At 35.0% G+C, this 24,107-nt stretch overlaps 3 protein-coding genes, 1 non-coding gene and 1 pseudogene across 4 annotated transcripts; 2 read left to right on the forward strand and 3 right to left on the reverse strand.

Moving 5' to 3' along the window:
• Positions 1-479: 479 nt before the first annotated feature.
• On the reverse strand, positions 480-4,167 carry LOC121236456 (ubiquitin-conjugating enzyme E2-17 kDa-like). Its single transcript, XM_041132883.1, has 5 exons — positions 4,023-4,167; positions 3,833-3,905; positions 1,968-2,095; positions 1,518-1,622; positions 480-832 (listed from the first exon to the last, which is right to left on the reverse strand). Exons 2-5 carry the CDS (start codon positions 3,900-3,902, stop codon positions 689-691), a joined length of 447 nt encoding a protein of 148 aa, XP_040988817.1. The 5' UTR covers positions 3,903-3,905; positions 4,023-4,167; the 3' UTR covers positions 480-688.
• Positions 4,168-6,002: 1,835 nt separating this feature from the next.
• Positions 6,003-11,173, reverse strand: LOC121236454 (probable inactive receptor kinase At4g23740). The gene is made up of 4 exons (XM_041132881.1): positions 10,828-11,173; positions 10,619-10,715; positions 8,900-10,187; positions 6,003-6,938 (listed from the first exon to the last, which is right to left on the reverse strand). Exons 3-4 carry the CDS (start codon positions 10,149-10,151, stop codon positions 6,280-6,282), a joined length of 1,911 nt encoding a protein of 636 aa, XP_040988815.1. The 5' UTR covers positions 10,152-10,187; positions 10,619-10,715; positions 10,828-11,173; the 3' UTR covers positions 6,003-6,279.
• Positions 11,174-12,468: 1,295 nt separating this feature from the next.
• Positions 12,469-12,540, forward strand: TRNAM-CAU. Its single transcript has one exon. It is a non-coding gene; the product is annotated as a tRNA-Met (tRNA).
• Positions 12,541-12,943: 403 nt separating this feature from the next.
• On the reverse strand, positions 12,944-17,482 carry LOC121236455 (annotated as a pseudogene).
• A 2,037-nt stretch (positions 17,483-19,519) lies between these two features.
• On the forward strand, positions 19,520-22,659 carry LOC121237916 (V-type proton ATPase subunit E). Its single transcript, XM_041134848.1, has 6 exons — positions 19,520-19,814; positions 19,987-20,087; positions 20,504-20,660; positions 21,039-21,235; positions 21,612-21,711; positions 22,384-22,659. Exons 1-6 carry the CDS (start codon positions 19,713-19,715, stop codon positions 22,417-22,419), a joined length of 693 nt encoding a protein of 230 aa, XP_040990782.1. The 5' UTR covers positions 19,520-19,712; the 3' UTR covers positions 22,420-22,659.
• Positions 22,660-24,107: the final 1,448 nt, after the last annotated feature.

Consider the following 24,107-nt stretch of genomic DNA (forward strand, 5'->3'; position numbering starts at 1 on the left):
AAAAAAAAAAAAAAAAAAAAAAAAAAAAAAATCCCAGCGGGAAGCCTAGTATTGACCTTTTTCGAAACATAATTGAGTGCATACTGTTCATGTTGGGATAGATTTGAGGCATGAAGGAGCCGCCATTGTTTTGTCGTGTGGTGGGGGGCGGAATCAGCTGATGCCCTACGACCTTTAGCTAGGCCCAAACCAAATATGTATTTACCTCTTACTGTCATTATGGACTGTACCCACCTCTTACTGTCATAAATGAAAGTAGAGCATTATTTCACCTACGAAGTTTGATGGAGGAAGATAATGTCAGGGTTTGCTTAATGGGGGTCTAGCACTGTTTTCACCAGTATTTACTTTTTTTTTTTTTTTTCCCAGGATGTTGTTACAGCCACAGGCATCTATCATCAATTTGCAGCTAACTTCTGGAATGGTCCCATCGATATATTTCCGTTAAAGAAAATTAGAAAATTCAATGAGCTGTGAAATAAGATGGAGGATGGAAGTTGGAGAATAGAGATCGATTACAATATTGATAAAGCAAGGGTACATTATTATTTTACTCTTGTCATTCTCTGAAGACCACCACGTGCAGAGCAGGTGGAGTCCAACTCATAGTAATTAAAAAGACCAAATCCATTTGGGAAAGAAGCCCACCTATAACACACGCGCGCGCACACACAAAAGCAGCAGCCCACTAGCCCATAGCATACTTCTGGGTCCAGCTTCTTGCAGTTGTCTCGTACTTGCTCCTGTCCGTCTTGTACATATGGGCAATTTCGGGAACCAGGGGGTCATCAGGATTTGGGTCCGTCAGAAGTGAACAGATTGAAAGCAACACCTGAACATGGTTCACAATGTATCAAGAAACATCTCCCAAGCTTTTAATTGTTTACAGCAAAGAAGATTATGACAAAAGAACAATGCAACAGTATACAAGATAATTGTTTGAACATCAATATCACAACAAGAACGTGTATCGATGAACAACGTTTCCAATAAAATAATCATTGGTAATTTTTTCTTTACAAACTTCCCATCGATTCCACAACGATTCTGTGGCTCCGGAAGAAGCTCCAAACTTGTGCGCATGTGATCAGTCAAAAAATATTCAGGTATAAAGGTAATGCCAGTTTAAAATGGAACAGGATTTGAGTAGAGCAAAAACAAAAACATAGCTTATATCTCCGTATCTTTCATACGTTAAGACATCCAATGAAACCGAATAGCTCCATTCTGTTTTCTATAGCATTCACGAAATACTCCATAATTGGGCCTCAGAAAGAATGGTATCTTTGAAATATTAGATTGCTTGTTTTCCAAAATCTCGCCGGCACCGTTCAAAGATGGGTGACATTTTTTGTTATGGCGCATACGTAGATTCATATTAGATAAGACAATATATATGTAGACACAACGGGAAAGCTGTGTTCCACACAACTTTCAAATGAATATGGAATTTCCATGTGAAAGATGGAATGCATCATTAGAGATAGCAGGGGCCGTTTAGACTATAAAATAATAACCTTGGCTATTGTGAGGGCAGGGCTCCACTGCTCCTTCAAGATATCAAGGCAAATGCTCCCATTGCTGTTGATATTGGGGTGGAAGACCTTTGTCCTGAAAGCAACCTGAACAAACCATCCATCGAAGACACATATTTTAATACATGTAGGTTGGAGAAAAACTGTCAAACAACTTTCAATTATCTCTTCTAATATACAAGCGTATTTAATACTCTTAAAAGGCTGAAATAGAGAAGAAGAAGCCAGAGTGCCAATTCAGTTAAGATCCTAAATACCCTAGTTTAAAGTGAGCCTTTTAATATTAACAGAAACGTCAAGATCCCGACATAAAAAGACCACATGTGTATATCTCAAATCAAAAATATCAGAAAGGAAATACGGTATCCTTTTAATAAAAGAAAAAAAAAAAAAGGCATGGAATTGACATGAAAATAAGAATCAGTTGCATACCTTAGGTGGTTTAAATGGGTAGTCCGGAGGAAAATGAATGGTGACTAGAAAAACTCCACCCGCATATGGACTGTCAGGAGGACCCAAAATTGTTGCTTGCCAATGGAACATGTCTTCAGCAACTGGGCCTGAGGATTTATAGATCCATACAAGCAGAGACAATAACAGTGAATACAAATTGCACAAGTAAACTTGCAAAGAATGTATACGAGGATTGAAAACAATCTACAGAAAAAAAAAATGCTTAACTGGAGGAAAAATAAATGCTGGAAAATACCAGATATAGATAAAAGAAAATCATAAAACAGATACCACAAAGAAGCAAAAGGGTGCACTGATAAAGAGATCCTTCGCACATATCAAATGACCTAACTGTAGGAATATTCATTTGTTCTTATTGCATTTTCTTGATTCATTATTTTCCAGTGAAGCTTAAAATTGTTGGTCTAGTCTCCATATACGATGTTATTACAAAGATTATAAAAAAAAGTTTGCAATTATTTTATTGAATATTCATAAATTTTCCATAGCTAACATTGAAAACGTCCATTGCAAATTTGCAACTCTGTTGTAGTACATTACATACTTTGGCATGATACTCCAGATATGATCCCTAAACTTGGGTCGTGGCCTGTAAAACCCATATGTCCAGCAACAAAAAGGGTGGCATCGTGAATGCATCAAAATTAGCAAACAAAAAATAATAATAAGACTTGAACAAATTGGCCATGTTTGGTTTCAACCATTTTTCAACTTCAAACCAAATATCTTTCAATCTAAAAAAATTTACTATTCCAACTTTTCATTGCAAACTTTGCCTAGATTTCAGTGAAAAGATTAAAACAAAAAAACCAGAACAAAAATGTCCTAAAAAATTATTTTAACCATCTTTTCAACTCTTCTCATCCACTTTCAAAAATGCCAATACAGAACATAATTTAAAACAATTATTCAAATTTCCTATCTATCTTCACAAAACCAAGTAGAAAACACATCTCAAAATTACAAAAAAAAAAAAAAAATCTCAAAATTTATTAGCCAAACATAGCCTTTTAGTCCTACGATGTGTTAGAATTCATAATATGAACTATGAAAAACAAAATATCTAGGACTCTCCTCGTTATATTGTTAGTATTTAAGGCAGTGGCGTAAGTTTTAAATTAGAAGTCCATTAGACAGTTTTACTGAGAGAAAACATATGATTTCTCAATTTTATCGATGCAAGCTATTGCCAAAAAACAACGCGACGTCCTATTTCTCATTGCATGTTGTCATTTATGCTAGATTTTTCCAACCTCCTTAAATTTTTTTGATAAGTAACCTCCTTAAAATTTTAAGTTCTGTATTCACTCCAAAAGTAATGTATTCAGAACCTCCAAGGATAACACATTCAGTGCTTCTGATCGCACCAATATGAAGAAGTTTCTATAGATAGGCCGCGAGAAGTATAGGTAAAACTCAACTGAATGGCACTTAAAACTCATTGGCAATAGAATCCGAAGAAATGAACAGCAATAAAACACGCTTAAGAATTTCGAAGTCATACATAAGACACTCCGATTAAAATTTGAGCAGACAAAGTTCACAAACACGAATTTTTATCCACGAAAACACGACAACAGGCCGTATCGCAAACCCTAACAAAATGATAAATCAAGCTCATTTCCTCAGCAAACCCTAATGAAGAAATAGAAATTCAGCCTAACAAACTCGCGGAAAGCTCACAACTCGAGCAGAGGAAAAAGCATAAGGAATGAACGGAAGCACAAACAAGGAAAAGAAAAAATATTACATAAATAGAACATCATAAAGTGTATCTCTTTCTATCTCTATATATATGCGGATCAGAGCGAAGAAGGTAGTACCAGCACTGCAAGACGTGGGAGGATCCTTCTGGAGATCCTTGAGCTCCTTCAAGATTCGCTTCGACGCCATCACCTACAAAGCTTGAAACCCAGATCCTCTCAGCCCGACCGTACAAATATAGATGCCTTCTCTGTCTGCGTATAAAGCTACACGCATTCACAGGGAGGAAGAAGAGAGAGAGCAGTATACCTTGGATCCTCCGCGGTCTGATTATTATTTGACAATGGGGGATAGAGCAATTCCACGCTTTGGGAGATTGGGCTTATATACTGATCAAACCAAAGAGGGGAATGTTAAAAAAAAAATATAAAAAAAAAAATCCAAAGGGGCAGTTTTCGGTCTCTAGAAGTGGTTCACAGTAGTTGGTCAATGGTCAACTCCCGTGGACCCCACCCCCGCATTATTTTTTTCTTTTTTCTTTTGACATAGTATAATTATTCTACCTATTATCTTCACACATTATATTTAATTTTTTTTATTTTTTATAATAAATATGTGGTATATAAATGATAAATAAAAAATTTTAATTAATTTAATAAAAATAAAATAATAAATAATAAAAATAATTTTAAAATATATAAAATGTGTGGTGTTTGACTATTAGTAACATCCTCTTTGATGTAATTGTTTTTATTTTTTTTCAGTTTCATATATCTGTGACATGATTTTAGAATTTTAGATCATGTGTGGTGTGGCTCTACAGCCACACATGGGATCCCCGTGGACTGTGTAAATTTTTTTTTTATTTTTTTAAAAATAATTTTAAATGTTTTTTAATTTATAATATTATTAAAAAATACTTCTTTAATTGCTAAATAAATAAAATAAAAAAACCACTGTCAGGAGCCATCGAGAGCCCACACATTGGATTTAACATTTCTGATTATGAAACGGATACCTTATTAGGAAATAAAATGGATTGGATCTGTATTGTTCGTACTCGTAGCATTGAGGGATTAAAAAATTATAGTATTTTTAAATGATAATGTTAAATATAGTCATAAAATATATAAATTTTATGCATTTTTTTTAAAAAAATAGTCTATTCTTAAAAAAATAATTTTGTTATGTAAGTCCTAAATTTATCTATTTAAAAAAAAAATGCATGAAACTTGTACTAAAATTACAAATATAATTTCTTTTTCTTAAAAAATTCCCCAAAGATTTTCATATTTACCATCTCAGCGTATTCTTCACCCTTGGTCAGCTTTGACGTGCTTGACTAATTTTCAAGGTGAATGGTAAGCTGTCTTGCCGAATCGAAGTACTGGGTATCAAATTCGCATGCTACAAAGCAGCTGGATGTATGCAGCTAATAAGTTCATTCACCTTTCTCAGTCAATACAAATCGAAGGTCAAAGATGCTAACGAGGTCTCAAACGCGTATACATTGACCACCTCCAATCCATGATAGAATTGTTCAAAATTCAAGCGTCAAAGCCTTTGCTTCAACCCATCTGTTACATAACTGTGCGTGTAGACTATTCCCTTAAATCATTGCAAATACAAGTTGATTAGGAAGTTTAGTTTGAAGTTGATAAGTAGCATATGCACCAACGACTCGAAAGGAAAAAACTGTTGCCCGCGTCGGGTTAAAAAGTGAACGGATGAGATCAATTCATTCATTCATTCATTCATCTCAATTGTAAATACTAAAAATATTAGTAAATAATAATAAAATAATTTAAGAATATCTTAAAACAATTATGTTCCTAAACAGTTCTTTAGATGATAAGACACATCCAGTGACTTATTTTTTTAGAAGCCAAACTTCAACTTTCAACTGGCCCGCTAATTACCCTATCCATAGTCTCATGAGCTTTTGGCCGTTCTGTGGTGTCTCTTTTTTCACAATCATTTTCATTACATCTAATCATTATAATTTTTTTAAACTTTTACACAAAATAAAATAAACAATTCAATATTTTCAAATTTCAAAACAAAAATAATATTAAAAAAATATATTCTAACAATATTTTATTTAACTTTTAATTTTTTTATCTCAATTCATCTTATCTCATCTGCGAAAACAAACGAGATTGATCAATAGAATTTCATGAAAGAACAAAATGACAAACGAAAACACATGATTTACCCTGTACGTTTTGTGCTCTATGCGGGAAGGGATTCATGCATGATGCATTCACTTGTTGTAGTTAAGATCGAAAGTAACAAATATGAGAATTGAGCATTCCATGCAGTCGTTGTTAATACACCAGAGAGAGAGAGAGAGAGAGAGAGGGGGGAGAGAGAGCATCTTACCGCTATCGCGGGCATCAACAGCCCACTGAGATACACAGATATGAAACCTGACCTAAATCTACCTTACTCGGATCATGTTGACAAAAATGAATCATGATTTTGTTCATTAACAGAAGCAAAGCATCTTGCATGAATCGAACTGACAAGACACCAGCAAACCAAGGTTGAAACATAAACAAATGGCTCACTCCGTGCGAGAGAATTCTTTTCCACCCACCAGTTGTGGTTGGGTCGGCATTTCATATTTCTTTCCAGCCGATGGCCGATTTCCTGTATCAAGCCGCTGGACATTTTCTATCATTTTCAGGACGTCCATGATTTTAGGTCTCTGATCTGGCATCCTCACCACACATGACATTGCTATCTGTAACATCTCCACCATCTCTTCCTCAATATTTGGGTATCTCATCAGCTCCAAGTCAAAGACTTCTGCTGTCCACTCTTCTCGGACAACTGAATGAACCCACCTGACCAAGTGGACAATCTCGTCACCTGCAGTAGTATGGATGGGGGATTTTCCAGTGAGGAGCTCCAGCAGCACCACCCCAAAGCTGTAGACATCAGAAGGCTGTGCTGCTTTCCTGGTGTCCGTCACTTCTGGGGCTCGGTATCCAGAAGCGCGGGAGATAGGTGGGGCCAGTGCGCTCATTATAGTTGTCAATCCAGAATCAGACATACATCCATACGATCGAGAGTTGAGAAAAATGTTTGAGGATTTGATGTTGCCATGAACAAGCTTCCCGCCATTCTCTGAATGGATACAAGCAATGCCTCTTGCTGCACCTATTGCTATTCTTAGTCGGGCATCCCAGTCCAAAGGGGTCCTATCCTCTCCCCTTTTACCTGAAAAAATATATATACATTAGAAGATGTCTCAAGATCTACAGCTACTAACCACTCTGGTTATCTGGTCCAGGAAATTCATCAAGTTATATTCATAAACCTCTTGAAGCTTTAACACCTACAGACAATTATCTCAAAACTTGAAACATCAAATGGTAAGTGAGCTGCCCACACAACATCGGTTCAGCCATAATTGACTTATTGGTCAGATAAAGTCAAATCTTGCCACAACTTTCAAAAACTTGAAATAGAATACCTATTGACTCTTATTTTCTAAGTTATATTCAAAGCACTTGAATTGCTCACAAATAACTGAAATAGCAAAACTGCACATTCTTATTCTGACAATCAACAGAGTTGTTCTTCCACTTGAGTATGCTAGTACAGTGAAGTTAAACAGGTGCTCGTTAAAGTATTCAACATGCATAGTCCCATGAGATTCAGATATTTAGAACTTCTTGTGATAAGCAACATTCAAACATGAGAGTATTTCGAAATTAAAAGAAAATTTGGAAAAGATTGTAGGAAAATATTTTAGAAGATTACCTTTTTAGAAAACTTTATATTTTACTTATAAAAAAAAAGAAAAAAAAGAAAAAGAAATAGAAAAGTAGACAACATTAGAAGAAGGCAGAAACTACAGCAATGAAATTCATAGAACAAAGCTTCAAGTTCACACTTCAAATTAATGGCATTCCTTTTATCTTAAGGATTGAGAAGAATGGCTCTGATCTCAAGAACGGAGAGACATCTACCCCAGAGATATGTACTCATAAAGCCCTACTTCAAATGTCCAAGCCTAAATATAGAAAGCAAGCTTGAAATTGACAAAACCAGCTGCATGTCCTTACTCCTTGTCTAATTGTTCGTAAGATCACTTTGTTTAGATTTATATGCAAATCATCCTGATACAATCTCTCACATTCTTGTACAAAGTAAACTCCAAGCCTTGGAAAAATCAAACACAAATGAAATTGCTTCTAATTGTGAAAACAAGACTTGAACGCCAACATGTGTTTGCTAGCAGTTGTACTCTCATGATGCTTTATTTCCTCCTATGGTGAACCAGCACAAGAGGCAACAAAAATTCTACCTAGGCCCCATTTGGTTTCACAAATGGTCTGAACCCATCTTATCTTATCTCATCTTAACATCCAAACATCATTCAAACCAGACACTTTTCAATTTCAAATTTTCAAATTTTCAACTTTTTCATCTTATCATTACAACTTTCCCAAACTTCCAAACAAAACAAAAAAACAATTCAACTTTTTCAAATCCTAAAACAAAAATAATATTAAAAAATTATATTCTAAAATAATATTTTAGCTTAATATTTTTATTCAACATTTCCACTCTCATTTCCCAAAATCCTATAAAATATCTTAAACTATTTTATTATTATTCACAAACTATCTCACTACCATTCACAAATTTTTCATCTTATCTTATCTCATCTCATCTGTGTAACCAAACGAGGCCTTATTCTTGATCCCTGCAAGTCAAGTTACTTCAATACAAACATAAACAAGTAACAAGGAATTTAATAGAGGACTAATTTGCATGTTCCACTACTACTGGCTGGAAAACCAAACATTACAGTTCGATTGCTCAGTAGCAAGGTTTAGCTCCCCAGGTCCATGTCAAGGCATCAATGATCAAAGGGAAAAAAAATTTAAAGCTGCATGCATGTCAGCTCAATCACATGGGGAAAAGGCAAATTGGATTATCCAGCATTGTCGTTAGAAATTTTGAAAGTACTTAAACATACCACTGGAAAATACATCCAGCAAGGCCAAGAGATAAGATAGAAAATCAGCTTATACCCAAGAGAGTTCAATTAGAGACAGGAGGCTACAACACTGCCTTCCTCTAGACCTTAAAAAATGCTCCAATTAAATAAAAGTAAAAAAATTAAGGGATCAACACAGAAAGATTAGGGGTTAAAGAAAGTAACGAACCATGTAACAAGGCCGAGACGCTTCCCTGGCTGTAATAATCATACACGATCAGCTTCTCATCTTTTGAATAGTAATATGCCTTCAGCTCCACCACGTTCTCATGTCTAATACTCCCCACAAGCTCCATTTGCTGCTCAAAATCCCGCTTCCCAACGCTCACCTCCTTCAACCTCTTCACCACCACAGCGGTTGCATCCTCTAGAATTGCTTTATAAGCCATGCCAAATGTCCCCTTTCCCAGTACCTCAGCAGAAGCCCTCAGTAAATCCTCCAAATCAAATGCATAGCTACAACCCTCAAAGAAAACCAGTTTGTTATTCGCATCTTGACTCCTGGAAATCACTTTTTCAGGTGACATCTCTCCCTTCTGCAATTTACCCGATAAACTATCTTCCCTTTTTCTTCTGAAGCAGCAGACAAGTACTAGAAAAGCAAACGCCACAAGTCCTAGAACACCACCAGCAACTATAATTCCTAAAAATGCCGCTTCACTAAGTCTCCCGGAACTCCTATGCTTCGGATAAGATGCTGAAGAGGATGGAAGCACAGGAGGTAGCTTAGGAGGTAAAGTTTCAAAAGAAATATTGTTACCACTAAACACCGACCTTGAAAACCTCTGAAGTGACTTAGGCACACGGCCATTCAGATCATTGTTAGACAAATTTAGCACTTGCAATCTGGGCAGATTGAGGTCGGGAATTTCACCCGAAAGTGAATTGTTTGCAAGATTTAAACCCGCCAGCTGACTCAAATTCGAGAACGAGGAAGGAATGCTCCCATTGAAACCATTGTTAGACAGATTGACGATGGTTAAGTTCTTCCAAACTGAGAAATCCGATGGCAATGGACCCAAGAATTTGTTGAATTGAAGGTAAAGAAACGATAAGTTTCTGAGGTTGGCAAAATCAGAAGGGAAATGCCCAGTAATGGCATTGGATCTGAGGCTCAAAATTTGCAAAGCTGAAAGGCGGCTTATAGTGTTCGGCGGAATGGGGCCGTTAAATCCAACTCCAGGCAATCGGACGGCTATAACGCGAGAGTTATCTTCACTACAAGTCACTCCGGTCCAATAGTGACACATACGGGAGCTCTCATTCCAGTTGAGAGAGCGAGTGTGAGGGAAGTTGTTCACAAAGTCAAGCAGAGCTCGCTTCTCCTCAACTGGGTCCGCATTACCCAGAATGAAAACCAAACCCACCAAGAAAACCGAAGAGAAAATAACTCCCAGATCCCCCATACCCTTACTCTGCATTAAATCCTAATTCTTCAACCAGATAACGAGCTGTTTCTGCCAAAAGAAAAAAAACTTCTCTGTAACATCTATAGTTCTGGTTGAATATGAACCAAAACAAACAGACAAAAAACTAAAAAAAGAAAAATGAAGGAACTGTTAAGAAAAAGAGAAGAGAAAATAAAATAAACAGTTCAAATTTTCAGGAAATTGTCGACAAAAGAATTAGCGGGTCTCAAAATGAACTTGCAGCCTTTGAACGATGCATCTCAGTCAAAAAGAGGCTTATTTTAATCTGAAAAGCAATTTGTTCCACCAGAAGCGGTGCTTCCTCTTTTCTTTTTGTTCTTTGCCCTTTAACTTTTTGTTTGAAGTTGCAAAACCGAGAATTCACTGAAAGAAAAAAAGGATGAAAGTTCCAAGAGAGACGCGCGCTAGAAACTAGAAACAGAAGCTACTAATCCGAGACTGGGAGAGAGAGAAGGTACCTGGCCTTGGCTTATCTTAATTCTTACATACCATCTTTCAGATCTGAACTAAGGAGCGCTCCTCTGCTAGTGAATGTACGTTAAATACCGAACAACTCTGCTTCTCAGAGATTTTTTTTTTTTTTAAAAAGGTCTACTTATAACTGGAATGCTAAATAGGAACAAATACTGAGATGTATCGCAAGGAATGTGTGTTGTGAAAAACGTACTGGTTTGTGGTTATGATTTCTCTGAGACAATGGTGCTGTATAAAGTAGCATCCAATGCGAAAAAGGCAGAGAAAGCTAATGATTTTTCACACAGAACGGGAGAGAAAGAGAGTCAGAGGAGGTGGTTGAGATAAAAAAAAGTACTGAGAAGTGAGATCGCCATTGACGCTTTTGCCGGTGATGGTTTTTGAAATGGCTCCCAATGGCTCTATTTTCTGTGCCTCACTGTAGCTGAATGCTAGAGAGCAAGCAAAGGACTTGGGAGAGAGGGAGAGGGAGAGAGAGAGAGAGAGGACCAGAGATTGGGAGGAACCGGCGGTAGTAGAACTTAACGGTGAACGTACGAACGGACGGGAAAACGCCTGGCCGATGTGGGTCCGAGGTTTGTTCCGTCGACTTGTTCGTTTGGGATGAGTACAAAAGAGGGTGCGGATTCTATTTGATGATTTGGTAATTTGGGCGGTATAGAAGCAATCCCCACCGTTGAATCTGATCCAAGAAATTATACAGGCGAAATCGTGCCGTTGGATTGGATAAGGTGCAAACTCTCGTCAAACCTTTTCTATCAATCATCTCGGATTATAAGTCAGAGGTTGTATGTTAAGATTAGTGTACATTGATAATGTGTTTGTTTAATCTATAAAAGTAAAAGGAAAAATAGTACACATATAACCATTACCATCCTAAGATTCTTTGTGCAACCTTATTTTAAGTGATGATTATTGTCAATAATCGTAAAATAATTTATAAAAAAAACTGCATCAGTTCACACTTTTCTTTTATTTGTTTATTTTTATGTCAAACCATTTCAATTTGTCTCTTCAATCTCTTTCACCAAATCCATATCTCTCTCATTGACCTCTTTCTCTCATCTCTCACCAAACCCTCTCTCTCTCGTCAAAAGCTCTCTCTCTCTCCTCAATCTCTCTTATCGAGCTTAGTTTTGGATTGTTTTGATTTTCACCTTATTTTTTTATCAAATTTTTTATATGCAAAGCAAAAAATATTAAAAATCTGAAATCGGTTTTTGTGATTTTATATTTAATTGATAAACCCGGTTTGACATATCATGTATGTGGTGTAGAATTTATAAACAGACTGATAAGAAGATTTACTCATTTATAAAAATAATATTATTTTATATAAATATTTTTATGTAAAAATATAATTATATAAAAAATTGAGCGTATATTATTACTATTTTAAAAAATTGATTGCTTCATTTTTTATTGGATTTTGGGCGTGCTTGAAAGATCTGGAAAAATGGAAAATAATTTCCGATTTGGCACCCATAAGAGGAAAGAATGTCTTAGGCTACTAGTGGCATGCAAAGGTTGATTTACCATTACGGACAATGTTTTGGTACATTACCTGATAAAAAATGACCATTTCGGCTATCTACCCTGTCCATTCAGGAATTATAGGATGTAGCTTGTTTATATGTTACTATGTTCTAGCGGGGGCTCTTCTCTTGCTTTTGTAATTTTCCCTGTATACCCATCAACTTAAAAGCAAAGAATTTGCTCTGCAAGGGCCTCAATTATCATATTTGGGGCAATTAAGGAAGACGAAGTAGGAAATTTGACGAGGAAAAACTTCTGCTTTTGTATTTATAAATTTCCGAGCACATATGACCAACAAATCAGAGTGGCGCAGCGGAAGCGTGGTGGGCCCATAACCCACAGGTCCCAGGATCGAAACCTGGCTCTGATAGACGAGAGTAGCTTCGCTTGCCATTAGTTTTTTTTTTTTTTTTTGTTTTTCCAGTTTTTTGGGTCGTCTTCTTTGATATCTTGCGTTCAGAGCTTTTGTGTTTTATGGTGCCAGGTAAAGGAAACGCCTTAGGTGCATTTCCATATATCTGCACATAAAAGCTTGTCGCTTTGGTCATGGATCCATGATTCGTATCAACAATGAACGATTTACAAAGTGGTCAGGGACTCGGCAAGATGTATCTTGCAGACAAAAAATTGTTGGAGTGGGACGGATAGAGAGAGACTTGTATCCATAATCAAGCATGCCTATCACTCGATCTACAGTTCATATTTCATACACAAACTTAGTAGTTGAAGGTATAACTACATTTTGAAACATGGCTAAAGTGGAGAGAGAGACATTAAAAGTTTAAAACGATTCTCCGCCTTCATTGCAGGAAAATATACGGATTACAGGCATGACCAAGTTAAGAGGATGATGTTCTGATTCAGTTTCAGATTGCAAATACAGTGTATGAGGAGTATCAATGGTAGCATCCAGCGCAAAAAGCAGTCTTTTGTTTGTAATTGGTATTATTAGCCTTCAATCTTGAAATTATTCTTGTGGGGATCCAGATGCTCAATATTAAGTTGAAGGGACAACAGCGAGTTCCAACTTGCCTGTCCATTCTTCACCTGGTTTTAAGGTGATTGGTTTCTCTACTGCTGCAGCATCAATGCAAAGCATCTTTTTGTATTCTTCATCCCCAAAATCCGCCATGGATTTTGACTTCTTCTCCCACGGATTCCAGACGCCTGCATACAAGCACAATCGAAAAGCATAAAATTTAGATGCCGATCTGTATGGCATTACATATGATTAACCAGGTAAAAATTACAAGACTGGATGCTTGAGATCATATAGATAACTGGCTAATGACCCAAATAGACGCCTACTAAACAGAGTGCCAACTTAATACTGTTTAATGTTGGATGCCCATATGTGTATATGCAAGTGCATGCAGATACATGTGTACCCATATTCAATGGATTTTGAGCAGTCGATGGCTTGTAAGCTCTAGCTGCTTTGAGAGGGAAGTCATTGGTAGGCACAGATTACAAGGTAGATTTCTAGTTCATTATATGATCTGAAGTATATGGCACTGATGTATTCAGTTGTCCTGGATTGTTGGAGCCTATTAATCTTAGGAGCAGGAGTTTATTTGAAATAAAAGTTCTAACTGGATCAGGACATCTAAAGTCAGGAGTTTTATAAATGTTTGTTCCCTACACATTAATTGATAGACGTAAATGGAACAAGATTTTGTGAAAGTATTCTTCTTTCTCCATTTTCTTCTCGTTCTCCTTTCACTCTCTCCTTCCACTCCTCTCCCGTGTCTAGTACTGCATTTTCTTGTCTCCTTTTATCTTGCTTCTTCTCCTCTTTCCTTCCTACCTTCTTTTCTCTCCCGTGTTGTCCTGCATCAGGCACTATGCCTTTTGAGAATAAAACTCTCTTGGTTCACTCTAGTTTTTCAATGCAGACAAAAGGATACATGGTTGGCATTCTGAGACAGAAGTTTCGTGTAAACAACCGACTTTGTGTATGGTGGGTTCTTGGAAATTACTGAATTGTTATTTATGAATGTCGACTCTATGATTCTATGAGAGATCCCTCACCAACATCTGAAAGCCCTTCCTTCTGTATGGTAAATGTGCGCTTTTTTCATGATCAAAAACAGCAATCACGTCCAGGGAATTTAGATAAACTCGATCCACCTGCCAAGAAATGAGAAAACAAGGAACGTGTCCAAAGGAAAAAAAAGCACTCAGTCCAACCAAAAGTCTTTCTATTATAAGTGCCTTGTTTAACAGCAAAGTTAACCCACTGTCGTCCGATTTCAATTGATATTGACTATCACTCGTTTTTCTTCCTAATTTTTTATCAACAAAAGGATTTTGTCCACAAAATGTTCAGAAAAAAGTTCAATTCTACTCAGTGCTGACTGCCTTAAAGTGTTTGCAATTGGCAATAGCGGTGACTTCCCAAAGCATAAGATTCCCACCCACAACTCAACCACTTACAAAGTAAACATAAAAAGTTTCACCTCAGATTCAAATGTCAAGGCATCTCCTTGTTCCGTGAAGCGCTGTTTCTGACACAAGTTTTCAAGGTAGTCAAGAGTCTCCAACCCCTCTACCCTCACTTCACTGTGAGTACATTTCATATTTATCAGTGTCCAGAAGAAACAAGTACATAATAAAAGTTTTGGAATTTCTTGCAAATATGCAATATGAAAAACAGTGAAAATTATTGATCTTAGTCCAGATTATAGCACTGATAGTTCCTCCCATTTTGAAATTTTGGGTGATGATGAGGTAACCTGCAGCTAAAGATTGACATGCCCCCCCTTGTGACCACTCACCACATACATGCATATAGACTTTCAAAAGTCTGAAATATCATAAAGCCAAGACATGAATTCCAGTTTAGGTTATATGAATCCAGCACATTCTTTGCATGAATGTGCTTCTCAAAGGACAGAAAGGGAGACAAAGAAAAGACAACGAGTGTAGGAAGCATTTCGTCTTTTATTGAAGATGCTAGTAGCGAAACAAAAGCTTTTTCAACATGAATTTATTGTGTACCTGATATCAGAGATGGAGAAATATGTACGGTAGGCAAATGAGAAACTGAACGGCTTGTAGTCGATGTTTCTGATGCGTGATATCATTGTTAGATATCCATCCTCCGCCAAAGAGACTCTCAGACGAAACTCGAAACTGTAAAGACATGTCAAATCATTATCTTTCTATGCAAAAGGGTAAATTTTCACGTTCGCTAGAAAGTTATGGTGGAACCTTGGTCATAGCATGCACCTATTTCTGTAAAGTTGTTGGTCCACAACTTACACTACATGGATCAGTAACTTTGAAAACTTAAAAGAGTAAAAATGTGATGCTATCATGACTCATTTGAATCATTTCACTTGAAACTTGGAAGGATGATAAGTTATTAAGCTCTTTTACTGCATTGGCCTGTATGAACTAATATGATGATTCTTTTTTTTTTTTTTTTTTTTCTTTCCAAAATTGAATAACCAAAATGTGATCCTATCACCTTTGATAAGCTACTCAAGTTCATACCTATGTGGCCAGATCTTCAGATCTTCTTCAGATGGTTTGAGTAGCAGGTCAATACAGGATTTTCCCTTCGAATCATTGGGATGCAGTGGTGGAGGATTTTGATCGATGACCCAAATCTTGTTCCTGGCAAACCCATGTTGTTCCAGCAGTCCACGGGTTCCAAACTAACACGTATTTAAGCAAATATTGCCAGTTATATCAACTATCAACCAAGATTAATACATAATTTGATAATACTATAGAAAGTAGGTACCTGAGGGAAACAAATTGGTATTCCTCCTCGCACCGCCTTTGGTAGCTTAAAGATTGCCTCCAGTAGAAAAACAGAACAAAAAAGGAGTTTTTTTGGGGGTTGGGGAGGGGGGAATCAGTTTTGTACATGGCATAAAATCATAAGCATCAAAGCAGCCAAAAGACCAGATTATGTAAGAAAATATTAGCAAAAACTCATAACAAGGTTGAGAGGAGGCAGAGCAATATGAAAAGGACATAATCTCATCCAAAGTTTCTACCATCATTCTGCAGAATTTCTCCAGTGTTGGACAGTTGCTCCTGATATTAGAAGCTAGGAAATTTTTGCCAATTACCTGATACTTATTCATGATATTTGGATATTGGAGAATATTTTGAGATTATTGAACGTTACTCATGATTTTTTTAGTCGATCAAGAAGCCTGGAACTTACCAACTGGCAATCAGTAATCCAAAAAAAATTGTTGTAATGGCTGAGACAGGACATACAAGAGGGGAAGAAGAAACCACAAATTGACAACTTCTACCTTACTACTAGTGAATAGTAATTCTTCATCATGCTCGTTCCTCCATGAAAGAATCTGTCCTCCATGCAAGCTAACCTGGATGGATGTCACACAACAACATCAATATGATACACACTGAGTTTTGCTTTCAAGTTGCAGTTGGCAATATATATATGAATTAGCACCAAAAGTCATTGCATCCGATTATTCATCGAGGGCTAAAAAGATATCTATTCAATCAATCGATTATTCATTGAGGCAGCAATTAAACAAGGGAGAAAGGGAGGTAAAGGGATCCAACCCGAGCTGAAGCTCCTTGAGGGTTCCGAAGAACGACCTGTTCAATTCCAGTACTCTTGTCCTTTGTAATTTCAACTGCTGCTCTCAGATTAGTTTCTGCCCCAGAATTATTCATTTCAAGAACACAATAAGGGAAATCAATAGAAGAAACAACAAGACAGAACTCTCTCCAAAACAAAAACCTGAAATTAGTGTCCCAAACACTGTGAACAACCACTTATGAGCAGTAGAAAATGGTTCACAGAAGTAGTTGAGAATCTGAGCTTTCCCTCTACTCCTTTCTTGTGAAACAACAATTTTCTCGTGAACTGAAAACAAAACCCCAACTACCAATTTAACTACTTTAATCTTTATTCACGACCCAAACAAACCCACAAACAAATTATAAGTACCAAGAAAATCTATGACTCCTCTGAATTGCCCAATACTCACTAATTTCAAACCAATCCAAACACTACCAACTTTATTATGGGAACTGCTGCTATAATATCTTATAAATAAAGAGAAAAACTGAAGCCCACCAGGCGCAAACAATGAATGGAAAGCACTATAATCAAGAAAAGTTCATCAACATTTTGGTTTGACCTTTTTTCATCGACAAAGAAAAGATCTTAAAGGCTGGAAAGATCAGAGTTCAGCCTTCACTCCTCAGATATATATTAGTGACAACTTGTGCGTAGGTACAAGACTCATCAGCCATGAATTTTTTCTGTGGTCGGCTTCTCCACACCTGGTGTAGGATGAAGTCTGATATGTGACACGGATTACCAGAATTAACGACCCATTTGAAAAATATCAAGTATTTGTCCCCCTGTTATATTCGTGCATCTATCTATCTAGAAAGTGGAGAAAGTGCAAGCTGCCGTGTGGGTGTTTATTTTTTGAAAAAATCTACACAATTTCTACACGCAATACTTTTTTTAATTTGTATTATTTTTTTCTTTTATAAAAAATTTAATATATGAATATTAAATAGAAGAATTAAATTAGTTTAAAAAGAATAAACTCAAAAAAAATTTAAAAAAAAATATTAAAAATTTTAAAAAATGTGGTATGTGGAGGTTGAGAGATTGTGTAGCATTGCTCTTATTTTTTAACTCTTTTTAATTTTTTTTTTAAATTATATTCATCTTCCTTACACACCATATTTTTTTTTCTTTTATTAAATGTGTGGTATATGAATGATGAGTACAATGATTCAATAAGTTTAAGAAGAGTAAAATTAAAAAAAAAAAGTATAGTGTGTGGTGTGTGAAGGATGAAGAGATGTCCAAACACTTTTTATCCTCAATAAATATGTTTTTTTTTTTTACACAAACTCAATAAATATGTTGATCATCAATTGACACGTCCCAACAAAATTTGACGACCAATGTTATCATTTTGTTTATTTTCGTCATCTCAATTATCATACTTCAACAAGATGTGTGATTATTCATAATGTCTCTTTTATTATTATGGTATTATTCATTTATATTTGATTTTTCTTAATTACATCAACTAATATAATATATTTGAAATAACTTACAAGTGGCACTTAAATTAAAAGATATTTGAATTTTAAAATATGATATATCAGTTAATATTAATTGCGAATGAAAAATTCATTATGAAAAATAACATTTTCTTTTAACTTGCGTTTGGATTGGATTCCGAGTTTCAAACATAAATTCTTTTACAATTTAGGTGATTAGACCATTTAAAACACCAATGCAAACCCTAATTTAGGTGTTTGATTTTTATTTTTTATTTTTAAGTTAAATGGTCTCGTGATGTATTAACATACCAATTTGTACGTAGTAAAATCTTACAAATAAATAATTTTGGTTAGATTAATAATTTGAAGATTATTATTTGTAAAATTAAATTTGTGTAATGATGAGAGGTGAGAGTGTGTTGAGCTCAATTTGTTCAATGAGTGTGTTTTTTTTTTCAACAGAGACAAGATGATTTTGTCGCTCTCGGTTACCTTTGTACAATCTCGTAGAAACACAGACAAAAGTTCGAACAATAATTCAAACCCACTTGCTTTGATTGGATAGCTTCGTGGTCATGAGCATTACACGTAATACTACATACGTGGAATGTATAAGTGTTATATAATTTTTTTTTTAAATGAATGAAATTTATTATTAAAAATTTAATTTTTTTTACGTGAATTTCATATTTATTTATTTTTTTAAAAGATTATAAAATATTTAAAGATTTTATGATTGTAAATATCATTTTTTTTAAAATTTACGATTCTATTAAAACATAAATAATGAATGTTATTAGTTATTACCGATTGAAATGTAGTATTCTGAATGTGAAATTTTAACATTACATTAATCATATCCAATTATTATTTTGATTCTAAAATAAATCCAAATTAACAACAAGAGAGTTGATTCACTCTAGAGATAGCAACCGCCACCTCTCAAAATGGTTGGAGCCCATCTCGCCCAGCTCAATGGGTGGTCCTAGCCACCCTGGAGTGTGGGCGGGAGGGTGGGTGAACTTCTTTTAATGTTTAATAAAAATTTGATGTGATACGTCAAATTTTATTTATATTAAATAGAGATAAATTTCGTTTCATAATATGCTTTGGTGATAATTTTTGCTTTAGATCTCAAATTACTCAAATGACATATTGCATTACTAAATTAGCAAAAAATAACATTTTGCAACCCCTAATTAAAATTTTACCATTAGAATCATGCAGATTACATTTTTTTTTCCCATTTATTTAAAATATGAAAATTGGAGTATAGCAAATAAAGGTTGTAATTTGTCATTTATGATAGCCACGCCAAAAGAAGAAAAAATGAGAACGTTTTCAGCACAACAACACTAAACGACGCATATATATTGGACATACTGCTCTCTCGTCGTCTTGTCCCCCCAATCAAGATCGAGGAAGCTCCCCGAACCCGAACCGAACACCGGTGCTCGAACACTCTTGGATCTCCTTCTTCTTCGATTCAGATTTCAGAGAACAGTGAAAATGAATGACGCCGATGTGTCTAGGCAGATCCAGCAGATGGTCAGGTTCATCCTCCAGGAAGCCGAGGAGAAGGCCAACGAGATCTCTGTTTCCGCCGAAGAAGTAGGCCCAAATTCGGATCACCTTTGCCATCCCCATATATTTCCCTATATTTCCACTTCCTTTTGACATTTTCAATCCCAAAATTTTCAATGTCAGTCTCGTCTGGTTTCTTACGTGTGCGTATAGACCCGTAGCATTGATCATCCAAGTGATCGTTTTTTCTCGGTGGCAGGAATTCAATATCGAGAAGTTGCAACTTGTTGAGGCTGAGAAGAAGAAGATCAGGCAAGAGTATGAGCGGAAAGAGAAGCAGGTCGAAGTTCGAAAGAAGATGTAATTTTTTTTTGCCTGGAATGCTTATTTGATTTCTCATTTTTATTCGCACAACTACTTTATTTTTCCTCACATTTTGTTGTTCAGATTGCTTAGAAGTTAAATTTCGACTTCCATGAGCTTGGATTTGGTTCAGTTGGTTGTATAATTTGGGATGAATGTAACGAATAGATGTTGCTCTTGTATATTTGCCGTGTGACTTTGCCTACTTTTCTCATTAATAAAGTTCTTCTTTATTGATTAAAAAAAAAAAGAACGTAACGAATCGCTGAGAATGCTATTGTTAAGGGCATTTTTTTGCCACAAACATAGGATTCAATGTATGGAAGAAGGTTTTGGAAAATAGTCGTTCTTGTAATTTATTGAAATAGCAACGCTGGGGATAAATAATTGATTCTTATGTTGGTGCGTTGCAGTGAGTACTCAATGCAGCTTAATGCTTCTCGGATAAAAGTTCTTCAGGCTCAAGATGATGTCGTTAATTCCATGAAAGAGGCGGCATCCAAGGAGCTTCTAAATGTGAGCCGTGATCACCATGTATATAAAAGGCTTCTGAAAGATCTGATTGTTCAGGTCATCAAAATCCGACTTTCTGAATTTGTGTCTTCTAGTATAGTACAATTTAGGAAATCATATTTTGGTAGTCATGATTAACTTGCTTCGGCATTTAAGAAGGCAGTGGAGTTGCATTTACATCCATAGATCCTGTAAATTTTGTTCATAGTTCTTGGGTATTTTCTGAGTATAGAAAATACATGCTTTGTTTTGTATGCATTGCTGCAATCGATTTTGGCTGTTAAATGCACAAGAGGTCAATCCATGTAATCTTCAATGGATGCTGAAATATTTCTAATTGCCATGAGTTTCAGCACAATTTTTGGGAAGAGATTAGCAATAATCAATAGTTGTGGTCTCTGATATTGCTACTAAGATAATGATTCTGTGTTCCAGAGTTTGCTTAGGCTGAAAGAGCCTGCTGTTTTGCTGCGTTGCCGTGAAGATGATCTTCACTTGGTGCAGTCTGTGCTGGATTCAGCCGCACAGGAATATTCTGAGAAAGCAAATGTTCATCCACCTCAGATCATAGTCGACAATATTGTCTATCTTCCACCTGCTCCTAGCCATCATAATGCCCATGGTTCTTCCTGGTAAGTTTTGTGTTTAAATCGTTAGACTAAGAGATTGCTGGATTTAATGTAAGTTTTGTCCTCCAATGACCATATAAGATGTTTGAGGTTTTGTAAAGTGTTCTAATTGAGCTGTACCAAGCTTCTGCTGAACTAGTTTTTGGGATACAAAAGCAGCTTTTAGACAGGCCTTTCCAAGAGTTCAGAACCACCATCCATTTTCTTTTGTTAATTTATAGCAGCCAGCCAATTAGAGAGAACTAAAATTGGATTGCCTAACATCTCTTTTTCTCAACATACTTATCCAAAAACAAAACATCTCTTTTTCTCAACAGCCTCTTTGTTATTCAAAATATGTTGATGGAAAAGCATTCTGACCGTTTTTTATGTTGTTCAGCTCTGGAGGTGTAGTGTTGGCTTCTCGAGATGGGAAGATTGTCTGTGAAAACACCATTGATGCACGGTTGGATGTTGTGTTCCGTAAAAAGCTTCCAGAGGTACTTCCGGATATAAGTCGTGGATATGTATATATTTTTTTAAGGGTAGTGATAGGCTTACTACCCTATTACTACCCATCTACTATCCAAGTGTATTTCAAGTTTTTTTATTTTTTTATCATTTTATTTTAAGTATTTTTTTAACATCCTTAATCATTAAGAAAAAATTAAAAAAATATATAACTTTACTAATATTCACTTCCTTAATCATTAAGTAAAATTAAAAATTAAAAAAAAATCAAATACAAAAAGAGTAGTAAATGGGTAGTAATAGGGTAGTAAGCCTATAATTATTCATGTATATGTATACGTTACTGCCTTTGTCGTTCTAATCGGTAGTCACTTGTTTCATGGATTGTGATATCATATCTATAGCCAATCTGGTTAGATAATTATGATGTTGCAAAAGTAAAATACTAATTATTTGTTGCCCCTCCTATGCTTCATTATCAAAGATGATTGTTTTCTTTGACTAAGTTATTACATATTATGTCATTAAAACAGGAGTTTCTAGTTATTAATTTCTTTTTTTTACTTGTAAAAAAAACAGGAGTTTCTAATGCGAGACATGCTGCAGTATTTTCTAGTTATATTATTCTTTTCCAGTCTGCAATGTTCATGTCCTACAGTGTGACAACTCTTGAATCAAGTTTTATATTTTTCTTATTGCAGATCCGCAAGCGGCTATCTAGTTTGGTTGCTGCATAATGGGTTGGATTGTGTTGTTTTTCGGCTCTAGATTTATTCAGGTCCTAAGTTTGGTCTTCGGCTATAAGATCTATTGTCAATTGCTTTCTTTGTGTATTTTCATTTTCTTGTTTGCCGAATAATTTTATTACCCAAAATTAGTGTGTTCAGTGTGGTGCTCATATTGATTAGGGCATGGAACGACACTTTATTCTTAGTGATAACCTTTAATAAATGTTCCCGTTTTGGATATTTCTGTTATGAAAAATTCTTCAAATCAATCAATATTTATTAATCCACATCCCCACAATCTAGGAAAAACACTCACACTCTTTGAAATAAAATAAAATAAAATAAAAAAATTATAGGTGTGGAGTGTGAAAGTGAATAGTAGTTGATGTATACTATTCATCATCTATTATTTGTCTACCACTCTGTATATGCGTGCTTCCATGTAAATCTCTTATTAGGGTCTTATAAATAAGATTACTCGATAAGTTGTTCGAGATCAGTTTGATCAAACTTGAGTTCAACTCGACTTGTTTATCAAATAAAACGTTTTCAAATATAAAGTTATGATTGGGTATTAAACGATAAAACTTATACACCATTTGCATTATGTTTATTAGGGCTTGTTTGTTTTTAGAGATGAGATATGATGAGTTTAAATTAAAATTAAAAAGTTAAATAAAATATTATTAAAATATATTTTAAGGTTATTATTTTTGTTTTGAGATTTGAAAAATTTGAATTGTTTATTTTATTTTATATAAAGATTTGAGAAAATTATAATAATAAGATGAGATGAGAGATGAGATTAGATATTTTTTAAAAACAAACGAGTCCTTAATTTACTGCCGATTTTAGCCGCTATGGTCTCCATGTCGTTTGTCTCTTAACTCTTGTTTGCGCTCACTATCCAAACTAATAGAATTGTGACACTTGTCCAAGTTATACACCGTACCTACAACTCGAATAGATGGAGCATTAATAGTGAAATGAAGCTAGAGAATTCACTTTTCTAGTCACTTCTCGTAAACACTAAATAATAATTTTTTTAAATCGATCTCTATTTTATTTAAAAAAATCATTCTTTATTTATGTTTTTTTTTTTATTCTCACAATAATTGTGATACAAATCCAAATTGATACAAGATATTTAGGTTTAGATTTTACATTGATTATATTCAAGTACTACTTTAAGAAAATGAATCTGTACAAATATGAAAGGAAAAATTTAATATCTTCCTTAAACTAAAGGTAATATTAGTTATTTTCTTCTAAATCATATATTTATGATCATTCTTGCTTTGTTAGTAAATATTTTGTTTCAAGTTTGGAAATGATTCTGATTTTAACTAAATTGTTGGTAGAATTCTTATTTATTTATGTATTAATTTCTCATACAATAATTTATATTTTTTCATTTTTAGAAAAATCTTCATAATTTCAAATTTTGCAGCTATTTAAATCCAGCTTGTGGGATTCATAAAATAATTTCAAATTTTACTATTAATCAATATTATTCTGAGTTGTTTTCTCTGTATTTTGGGCAAATCTCGTCATCTTTATATTAATTATCTGTTGGAACTAACCTTCAAAATTAATTTCTATTCTATCCGGTATCAAATTGGGATATTGATTCTTTTAAAAAAATCACAAATTAAAATACAAAAACTTATAAGTGCCAAAAAAAAAAAAAATTGAAA

Source organism: Juglans microcarpa x Juglans regia, chromosome 6S (assembly GCF_004785595.1).
Source record: "Juglans microcarpa x Juglans regia isolate MS1-56 chromosome 6S, Jm3101_v1.0, whole genome shotgun sequence".
In the NCBI taxonomy this organism is placed as follows: Eukaryota; Viridiplantae; Streptophyta; class Magnoliopsida; order Fagales; family Juglandaceae; genus Juglans; species Juglans microcarpa x Juglans regia.